Source organism: Perognathus longimembris, chromosome 17, assembly GCF_023159225.1.
Source record: "Perognathus longimembris pacificus isolate PPM17 chromosome 17, ASM2315922v1, whole genome shotgun sequence".
Classification (NCBI taxonomy): Eukaryota; Metazoa; Chordata; class Mammalia; order Rodentia; family Heteromyidae; genus Perognathus; species Perognathus longimembris.
Genome location: NC_063177.1, coordinates 14,687,820 through 14,698,896, shown reverse-complemented (window position 1 = coordinate 14,698,896; position 11,077 = coordinate 14,687,820). Strand labels below are relative to the sequence as shown.

General features: G+C 49.0%; 1 protein-coding gene across 1 annotated transcript; it reads right to left on the bottom strand.

Moving 5' to 3' along the window:
• Nucleotides 1-5,887: 5,887 nt before the first annotated feature.
• Pld6 (phospholipase D family member 6) lies at nucleotides 5,888-10,364 on the bottom strand. The gene is made up of 2 exons (XM_048364943.1): nucleotides 9,941-10,364; nucleotides 5,888-7,295 (listed from the first exon to the last, which is right to left on the bottom strand). Exons 1-2 carry the CDS (start codon nucleotides 10,362-10,364, stop codon nucleotides 7,048-7,050), a joined length of 672 nt encoding a protein of 223 aa, XP_048220900.1. The 3' UTR covers nucleotides 5,888-7,047.
• Between the last annotated feature and the right edge of the window lie 713 nt (nucleotides 10,365-11,077).

Below are 11,077 nucleotides of genomic sequence, written 5' to 3'. Positions count from 1 at the left end.
CCTCAGGCTGCTCCTAGATAGCCATGGCAGGGTTTTTCCCTCTTTAAAGAACTATGAATACTCATTTGAAATGTGCCAGGTACCTGCAAGCAAGCCATGTACAGGAGCACAACCACACACAGAAGAATGATCTGCTGGTCAAGTCGCCAGTGTGGGGTGGCAAACAGGAGACACTGTGCTGAGGGGGGGGCCCACTGGCTACATCTTCCCTGATGCAGTGTGGGCCAGGCTCTGCCCTGGTGAGAAGCAGAGCTGCACGCAGTCAGGAGGAAGCCAAGTTGAAAATGTGGGCTCAGCAAGGCAGAGCTTAAGTCACAGCCAGACATGCACCATGTCCAACAAGCATAAGGCAGGAGGGCCCTCATAGACAAGCCCACGCTGGGACTGATGTACACTGCTCCTTGGGGTAAAACGAGGAGGGAATATAGGTTTTTAAAAGTACAATTTTGAAAAAAAAAAAGTACAATTTTGAATTAGGCAAGAGGATCACAAATTTGAGGCCAGCCTGGGCAATTTAGCAAGATCTTGTCTCAAAATAAAAATGGGGTAGTATATGGCTCTGTGGTAGAGAACCTACCTAGCAAACACAAGGTGCAATGTTCAATGCTTATTTAGCATATAAAAAAAAAACCCAAAGTTTTGACACTCAAACATGTCCATGACAGCTTGACAGACATTTGGTGGACATTTGGGATAGCACTACCTGCCCCATGAAGCGTGCCAAGAAGTGCAGTACTTTTCACTTCTGCCGCCTGGTGTCCTCCCAAGGAGGTGCCTGGGTATCATGTGGTCAGAGCCTGAGGCCAGAGATGGTGTCCTAGCCTGGCAGGATGTGCCAGGTCCCTGCCGACATGTCCCCACCAACAAGCAGTCTCCAGGATCAGGGCTAGATAAGCACTACCAGGCCCCACATAGCCTGATATCAGGGAAGGGGCTCAAGGTGAAACCTGGAGTTGCTGTGCCTATGTGTGCACATCTGATAGAAGCCACAAGCCCAGCAGTCTCCACCTGGGCCTGGCCAGTGAACACTGAAGCTGCAGCAACAGCACTGGTCTCTTCTGGAAGAGGGAACATAAGCCAGCACTTCATTTGCCTGCATGCAGAAGACTGCCTGGCCCTCCAGAAAGTTGGCTTCTCTAGAAACAGACACCTGCCTTCTCAGTTCCTTCTGAGGCTGAAAGCGGAGCATACAGATAGGACAAGAGCACCACTGCATAGCCCACATGAGTGGTTTGCCACCTGGGCTTGTTTTCCTCAGTGTAAATATTGCTGACAAGTGACTGCAGGGATTTTTGTGGCAACATTTGTGTGGGTTTTTTTTTTCTTTTTTTAAATTTTTTATCAGGACACCCCTTTCCAAGATGGGGAGGAAGCATTGGGTGCAGTCTTGTGCTCCACCCAACATTTGGAAAACATGAATTAAAATGACACCTAACTTTTTAAAGAAGAATCTGTACAGTATCTAAGGATAACACATCACACCCACGCTTGTTTTTCACTAGGAGTAATTAGTGTTCTTGGCAGAGCCCTTCCGAGTCCTCACATAAAAGCAGGGACATAAGGGAAAGGTCTGCAGGTAGAGACCTCAGAGGAATCACAGCTGAAGGCACAGGCTGCTGGTGGCCTAGCCACTGCACCTGTTTCTGATAGCACTGAGCTGCAGGCTCTGCAGAGCAGCTAGCTAGTTACAGTCTATATATAGCACCATGGCAGTCTCAAAAGTTTCCAGCATGTTTCTGCGAATCTCATCAGGAACTACTTCACCAGAGCTGTAGGAGGATCTGAGGGCTTGCTGAGAGCTTGGGTGGTTATGGTTTCCATGTTTGGCAGGGCCTTCCTGGCACTCAGTTCAAATTCAATATACAGAAATGAAGTTTGGGGAAACATAGGTATCACCAGATAGAAAAAAATCTGCAGCCTGCTATGGTCAACATGGCTGTGGCTTTTTTCCATTTAAAAGATAACCATATCACCTATGTGGTTTTATTTTAGCAAAGAATAGCTTGTAAGGAACTTTAAATTCATTATTGTGTTGTTACACAAAATTGTGACTGAAAGACTTTTAAAGGATTTTAGGAATTTCCAATTATATTAACGTATCTAATATAACAACATATCTAATGCTCAGACTTAAGCCCACTTCCATGGTGATATTTATGAAGCATAAACTACCCAATGGCTCCTGGAAAATCCTGTCTCAGTGACCTTTCATACACTATGCCCTCTTATCAGGGTGAGAATTTCAGCTGTGTGGTCACAAATCAGACTTCTAGCTAAGGGGAGGAGTTATCCATGAAGGAAATGTACAGACCACGTCTCTCCATTCAACTGTCAGGATAAATGTTCAAACAAGCTCGAACCATCTTAGCTGGTATTTAATTTCTGTTCAAAAACTAAATGACTTTGGTTGCCACACTAGAAATTATATGCAGAATAAAGGTTCAATGAGTGGAGCGAGCTCCGATCTCAGGTCTGAGAAGCCTGTGTGGCCAAGTGTGGGGGCTGGTGGTCTTCTGCTGAGGGAACTGAGTGCAGAGCAGACCTGAGCTTGCCCATCCCTACTCTTAACAATTCAACACTTTCTGGTCCAGCTTTCAGCTTTTTTACTACAAGCTTGTGATCAAGTTTTCACTACAATTGAAGTGCTGCTTTATTCAAGATATTTATTCTTCTGTGTGACATGCTAGTCCTGTGGCTGGTCATTCTTACTTTGTGAATATCCCTTCACTTTACATGAGCTATATCATAATAAACTATTTTTGCATCACCCTTTGTGTGCTGTGTAAAGAGTGTTCACTGACAGGTCTGTCACATGCCTTTAGGTCACAAGTCAAACTGGCAGCTTAGCTATTATCTAGAGTGGGGTGGGTCTTAAGTTTTACAACCTTTTTTATTTTTCCTTTCAAAGCATCAGATTCATTTCTAGAGTGTGGGTGTTACTGGTGATTGAATCCAAGGTCTTGGCAAGCACTCTACCACTTGGGCTCTTATTTGAGGGGATGGGATCTTGCTTTGTCTAAGCTCAGTAGCTGGAATTACAGGTAATATATCATCACAGTAGGCTAATTTTTTTTTTTTTTTTTTTTTTTTGGCCAGTCCTGGGGCTTGGACTCAGGGCCTGAGCACTGTCCCTGGCTTCCTTTTGCTCAAGGCTAACACTCAGCCACTTGAGCCACAGCGCCACTTCTGGCCATTTTCTATATATGTGGTGCTGGGGAATTGAACCCAGGGCTTCATGTATACAAGGCAAGCACTCTTGCCACTAGGCCATATCCCCAGCCCCATAGTAGGCTAATTTTAAATAAGGAAGATTTCAAAAATTTCACATGTTCACACATAAGCCATAATAAAATACACCAGAATCTAATTGTCTGGGTTATTTAAAAAAAAAAAAACTTTTAAATATTTATGGTGCTGTCTTCATTAGCCCAGGTTCTATAACTCCCCCATCCTGCCCCTCTTATTATTTAAAGAAACTCTCAACCCAGAGTCTTTAACATGCTAGACAAGTCACCCTACCTACCTCTGAGCCACATTCCCAGCCCTGAAGTGAGGCCTAGCCTAACTTGCAGTCATGCCTCACCCTCTAACTGTTTAGTTAATGAGTGCTAGATTTGCAGTAAAATTGTATCTTTTGTTTAAAAAAAGGGGGGGGGGGCATCCTGGTCTGGGAATGTGGTTTACTGGTGAAATGCTTGCCTACCATGTACAAAGCCCTGGGTTCAATTCCTCAGCTCCACATAACCAGAAAAGGCTAAAAAGGGGTCACTGTGCTTCAAGAGGTAGAGTGCTAGCCTTGAACAGAAGCAGCTCAGGTACAGTGCTCGGGCCCTGAATTCAAGCCCCAGGTCTGCCCCCCCACCCCAAAAAAATGCATCCTACATCATGATCCAAGACATACACACAGAACTATAAAATTCAACAAACGGGCTGGGAATATGGCCTAGTGGCAAGAATGCTTGCCTCCAACACATGAAGCTCTTGGTTCGATTCCCCAGCACCACATATATGGGAAACGGCCAGAAGGGGCGCTGTGGCTCAGGTGGCAGAGTGCTAGCCTTGAGCGGAAAGAAGCCAGGGACAGCGCTCAGGCCCTGAGTCCAAGGCCCAGGACTGACCAAAAAAATTAAAATAAAATAAAATTCAACAAACTGCCCTCAGTATGATATAACCTAAGTAAGTTTAAAATAATGAACAGGATTTTTACAGCTCTTAGAGTAATTAGTATGTTGGAAATGAAATTTCTCTTCAGAAAAACATCAAATTAAGAGTCTCCAAACATAAAAACATCAAATTAAGTCTCTGTCAATTAGAAATCAACTTAGAGTTTAGAAAATTTAGCAAGCCAAAAAAATTCCAAGTGCCAGTGGCTCACACCTCTTAACCCTAGCTACTCAGGAGGCTAATATCTGAGGACCACAGTAACACTAATACTTTCATCTTTCATCACTTAATCACCAAAATGTTAGAAGTAGAGAGTAGAGTGCCTACAGCAAAGAAGTTGTGCAAGGCCAATATGTTTTGCCTGTTTAAAAAATCAACAGCTCAGGTGACATAACCCCTCCCTCCCCTTTCCATTCCATGCTGAGTCTAGTATCGCCTATCTTGGGAATGCTGGAGCAGAGGCCACATGTCCCCTGGATCTGTCACTGGAAAACTGCCCTGAATACCTGCTGCCACCCAAAGAAGCTCAGTCAAGGTCAAGTTAAGTTGCCTTCAGGCCCTTAGGCCTGCCAATATGACCAGCCAATGGGCTATGCTCACTGAGGGCCCGGCCCTGCTGCCCTCATGCTGTGGCTTGGGGCATGGGCACCAGACAGAGGTGCACCTCTAGGTACAGCAACAAGTCTCAGGGATGGTTAACTTTTATCCCAAAGTTCTTTTCGGAAAGATTAGCCAGCTGGGTGCTGGTGGCTTACCCCTGTGATCCTAGCTTTTTAGGAGGCTGAGATCTGAGGATTGCACTTTTGGAAATCAGCTCAGGCAGGAAACTGTAAGACTCTTATCTCCAATTTACCACCAAAAAGCTAGAAGTGGAGTTGTGGCTCAAGTGGTAGAGCACCACTTTTGTGCATTCAACACAAAAGGTCAGGGACAGCACCCAGGCCCTGAGTTCAAGCCCCAGGACTGACACACACATATAGGGGGTAAAAAACAAAACAGGAAATATGACAGTTTCACAAGTCTCAGCTAGAGGTAGCTTAGCCAGGCTGCTTTCTATGCATTTGATGCCTGATAGCCACATGCTTCCAGCTTACTATCTGGAAGAGATGGCACAGCTGGTAGAGATTGGGGTTCTCTTAGCACTCACACATGTACACCATCACAGGTCAGGGAAGTGAGCAGGAGAAAATGGCTGGGATCATACTTCTTATCTCCTAAGTTTCCAAAATAGTTCCAAAGCAACTGGAACGTTTTGGAAAAACACTAATCCAGGAGGTGCACAGGTAACACCTCAGTCTTGTTGCTGTTGGACTACTGCCATCTAAACTGCTGTGTGCTTGGTTTAATAAAGAACAGCCACAATGGGCTGGGGATATGGCCTAGTGGCAAGAGTGCTTGCCTCATATACATGAAGACCTGGGTTCAATTCCCCAGCACCACATATACAGAAAAGGGCCAGAAGTGGTGCTGTGGCTCAAGTGGCAGAGTGCTAGCCTTGAGCAAAAAGAAGCCAGGGACAGTGCTCAGGCCCTGAGTCCAAGCCCCAGGACTGGCAAAAAATAAATAAATAAAATAAAGAATAGCCACTGAGCTGGTCATGCAGCCAAGTAGTACAGCACCTGTTGCAAGAAATGCAAGGCTCTAAGGTCAAGCCCCCTGCCAAAAATAAGAGTGGTTACTATTGGAACACACAGAGTTGAAGGCAAGGACAGGCACACTCTCATTCCAGAAAAGCATTTATTCAGATGTACTGGCCACTCACAAGTCATTCTCTTATAATGTCCTCAGCCCTCCTTCTAGAACATTGCCTGCCTTCCAGAACAAACATTGCATACATTGGGAGGAACACCTCTTATGTGACTGCTTCTGGGCAAATTACACTTTACAGTTCCCATCAAGTATTTTTTTAATTCCAGTTTACTAACTTAACACTAAGTCAAAGGTAACTTTAAAACTGGAAACATGCACAAGACCCTGAGTTTATGCACCAGTACCACAAAAAGAAACACACATACATGGCCTGAGCTGTGAGCTGGGGAGAGATGGCATCTGGCTCAGCCTCAAGAAGGCTACACAGCTCAAGCACATATAAGATAAGCCAAAATTGTATTCAAATACCAACTTAGATGTGCTTGACCAAAGAAATTTGAAACATTTCACAAACACAAGAGACACTTTTCAGGACCTGTGAATACCAGTACAGCCCACAGCCTCTACCCCCACACTCCTTCCTGAGGGGGCAGCTGGTGATCCACTGGTAAGCAGCAAATAGCTGTGTCCACAGGTGTTAAAGGTGTGCTCACTTCTAAATACACAGATTACCTTGAATGTGATGGAAGTTACATATTAAAGACACAATGTGGAAATGGACCCAACTTCTGACCACCTACAGCCCTCCCTTGCACACTAGAGAGTAGGCAGAGGGCAGGCAACTCACACACCCTAGGGAGGAGGCTCCTCTCTCTTGGCTTCCTGTCCCCACTAGCCAGAAGCCAACAACAGAAGTAGCAGCCTCAACATGAAAGGCCTGTCCAAAGAGAAACAGGGAAATTAAAACAGTTGGGGAAGGGGATGTTCAGCCCTAAAGGAAAACTCCTGTCAAAACCCTGAGGTCCACTGAAGGATAAGGACCAGCAAAAGCTGAGCAGCCTGCACTGGGCTGTGAGGGGACTGACTTGGTGCAAATCAACTGCCACGTCAACAGAAACATCCCTTTCAATCCTGAGTTCTCCCAGTCAGTTGAGTACCGGAAGGAGCCAGTTTCATGCTAGCCACGCTAGCTTGGAGGGCTTGGAGTACAGCTGAGTGGCTAGCCCAGGCAGTGGGCAGCACAGTCTCCAGGCTCCTTTCCCCTTCAGCTCCAACCCAGGTGAACACATAGCTTTAGCAACTTCGCTTCTTTTGGGGGAAAAAGCTATACTTGGTAGGGTCAAACTCTTCCCAGATGCGCTCGAATTCCTCCAGGAACAGCCTCACGTACTCTGCATCCTCCATGATCAGGACATTCTCTCGGTTGTTCTGGATGGCTTGCATGGTCCAATTGAGGGAGCCAGTGATGAGCACCTTTTTGTCCACGATGGCGAATTTGTGGTGCATGTAGCCCAAGTCCTGGTCGTGCCGCACCTGGATACCTGCAGGGTAAGGCAGCTTCTCACAACACCAGCCACACACAGCCAAGGCAGAGAGAACATGGAAGGGCCAGAAGGACATGGAGAGCAGGGGCCATGAGCAACAGTGCACTCTTTCCTCTGAGGAACAACCACTTTACCACCCCCTGCTGCATCCCATGTCCAAACTGAGTAGCAGCCTTAAGGCCATGTGGCAGCACCTACAGCCATGAGGCAAGCTACCTAATTTTTCCACTCTTGTTTGGGCTGGGAAAGGACAAGCTGAAGAATACAGAGAGGCCTGGATAGGATGGGTGCAAGAACTGCAGACAGAATTTCCCAGGTGTCTCATTGTCCCTGTCTCCCTAACCTAGACCCTGGCTTTTGCTTCTTTTATGTGTTTGTTGGTGATGGGGGAGGCATTTGGGGCTTTTGCAGTGCTGCAGATGGAATCCAAAACTTGAGCATGCTACATAAACTGTTACAAAGCCCTCAGCTTCTTTGCTTTCATTTCCAGCTTTCCCACTCGGTGGCACGAACAATGCCTGTAGTTGCTGCCACTATCATCTGCTCACAGATGGAGACCAACCTTAAAAAGTTGAAAGCAGGAGCTTTGGAATAGGGCTGCCAGACTCATCCACTAAAACCACAGGATTTCCAAGTGAGGTTGGGTTTCAGATGAACAATAAAGAAGGTTGGAAGGTGTACTGCTGCATGTAGCCTCCAGAAGTACATTGACAATTACTTTTATGGAATTCAAATCACAATGCACTGGGTGTCATCCTTGAAATTCTGACTTGGGGTCCATCTAACACTTCCTTTCCCTCCCACTCTGGCACCAACTCATCAGTGAATCTTTTTTTGTGTGTGTGGTATGTCATGGGGCTTGAGTTTAGAGCCTGGGCACTGTCCCTGAGCTCTTTTGCTCAAGGCTAGTGCTCTACCACTTTGAGCCACAGCACCACTTCTCATTTTCTAGTGGTTAATTGGAGATAAGTCTTACAAACTTTCCTGCCAGGGCTGGCTTGGAACTGTGATCCTCAGAACTCAGCCTAAGTAGCTAGAATTACAGGTGTGAGCCACCAGTGCCCAGCTCACCAGTGAACCTTGTAAGCTATAACTTCAAAGCATCTTTCAATGACCTCACAGAAGCCCTACAAGCGGGCACCATAACCTGAGCGCCTTTTGCTGTTCCCACCTGCAGCTATCTTTCAATATCAGCTCATCACTGAGACACTCCTCCTTGCTGTTGCCCCTGCTTTCCCCTCACCCCCAAAACCAAGCTTTAAAAAAAAAGCCTCTTGAGCCACTGCATTCACTCAAATTAAGACAATGGCTCTGGGTAGCATCCTGGCCACCGTTTCCTTCCACCTCAGCATCTCTTGTGACTGTTTCAGACCTTTGTGATTTGTGTGCTTACACATAGGGACCCAGCCCTAGCAAATTCAGGCACACAATGACTCTGCTGAGTTGAAGGACAATCAATCTAGAGGTCACCCAGAGATAGCAGGACTCATCAGCAGAGTATCCAGCCTTCAGAGGGAGTTTGATTCTTTCCAAACCTGAGATTTGGTGAATCTCCAAAAGCTAATAAAATGAAATTGTCTGTGCCAGAAATCACCCACGTATTTCCCCAACCACACCAAAATGATCTACATACAGAATTCTGGGACTGCCAGTAAGAGGGAGCAAAACCACCAACATTTAAACCCCAGAAGGATGCACGACTTAGGGAAAAGATTAGTGCCACCCAGGGTTAAGGGAGCCTGCTCCCAAGGCAGGTGGGAGGCTGCAGTCAGGCTACTCTGCAGCCTAGATATCTCTCAAGGGCTCCCAGCATCAAAGCCCTGTAGACACCAGAATACCAAGTCAGACAGATGAGTGTGCTGGCTGCCCCAGGTGCCTGAGCCATAGAGACATCCAAGTTTTATGACCTATTCCGTGCTAACACGCAGCCTGCAGAACACACCTGCCTGTGCTGAAGCCAAACCCTTGCCTAGCTTACTTGCTAACAGGGTGGCAATTGGGCTCAAAGTCTCTGCTGGCTACCCACCAGAACTGCTCCCTCAGCCCATAACTGGGGGTTGAACTCAGGGCTTCACACTCTTGCTTTACTTGCTCAGCTAGCAGATTCCTACTTGAGCCAGCCCAGATTTCAGCTAATTAATTAAAGGTGGAATCTCAAGAATTTTCCTGTTGGCTTGGAACCCCAACCCTGTAGGTAGCTGGATAGGATTCAGGCTTGGGCCACCAGTGAGTTGCTTTTAAGCTTCAATCTCTATTTCCCGAGCCATCATCACCTGAGGCTGCCAAGTTCCCAAATTGCTGGCTGGTGCTTACTCACTTCTACCCAAGCACAAGCTGTCCGTCCCCAGGCAGTCTCAAGCCCACTGGCAGGGCATGAAAACAAGTGGGAATTTCAGAGACCCGACCTGCTCCCAGGACTCATCCTCTCAAGTGAATACTGAAGCAGGACAGGAGACGCTGCAGAGTCCGGCCATCTTGGCCCGATTCACCTGGGAGGCAGACTCCACTTTCTCTGAGTTAAACCATGCTGCGCTCGCTTACAAGGATGCATGAGGCCTCAGCCTGTCCAACCTCTTCCCCACCTACGGCCCTGCACAGTGGCCCCACGCTGGGCCCGCTGCTCAGTCCCTGCCTCGACTTACCTGCCTTGCGCAGCAGGCCGATCTGCGAGCCATTGAGCGCCATGTAGTCGCAGTCGGTGATGACTCGCACGCGCACCCCGCGCTGGTGCAAGAGCTGCACGGCGCGGCCCAGCTGCGGGCTGGAGAAGGCGAAGAGGCAGAGCTCGAGGCTGGAGCGAGCGGACAGCAGGGCACGCAGCAGGCGGCTCAGCGAGCTCTCGCTGTGCGGGAGGCTGCACGGGCAGTCGGCGGGAGACCGGGCCGGCGCCGCGCCCGGGGCCTGCAACAGAGCCTCGGTGCAGGTCACCTGTGACGGGAAGAAGAGCACCTCGTGCCGCGGCTGTCGCCCGGCCCGCAACCAATGAACCAGCGAAGGCAGTGCTTCCAAGGCCAGCGCAACGCCCGCAAACGCCGCTGCCACCAACCGCCAGTTCACCTTCGCCATGGCGGCGTCGCCGTCTAGGCCCAGCATTGCGCCTGCGCACCCTATCACGTGCCAGGCTCCGTCCCCCGCTCCACGCCTCCGCTCCGCCTCATCACGTGCTGAAGCCTGACCTCTCACCTCGCCACGCGCTAAAGCACGAGCTTTCACCTCGCCACGCCCTCACCTCACTGCGTGGCCCTCACCTCACCACTGCCCGCCCCGTCGCCTCAGCACGTGGGGAGGCAGCCGAGGGCCTGGCCCTCGCCCTCACCTCACCACAGCGAGAAGCCTCACGCCGCCCCGCGGCGAACCTCTGCCCTGCACCACTCCCCGCTCCCCTGTGGCCCACACCTTGCGCAAGCCAGGATCCTGCCCTTACTCCTAGCAGCTGCACGCCAGGCCGCGAAGCCCGGCCATGACCCAGCCAACCACAGGATGGGCCAGAGCCCGGTCCGGAGCTCACCGCCCCGACATCAGACGCAGAGAAAAGAATGGCAGCTTTGCCAGATTCCGCCATGTTCCCCGGCATACTTGACCTGGGGAAGGGAGACTCCGCTTTCTCTGCTACACCACCGTGCGCCGATTCACAGGGAGAATTAAATGATGTCTGTCCTCCAACCTCCTCCCCAAGTGCACATCATCCACAAACCCCCTTGCCCTAAGGTCACTGGCCATGGCCGCACCTGTGCGCGGACCTCGTCTACCCGCGCCACACAACAGTCTGGGTTCCAGGC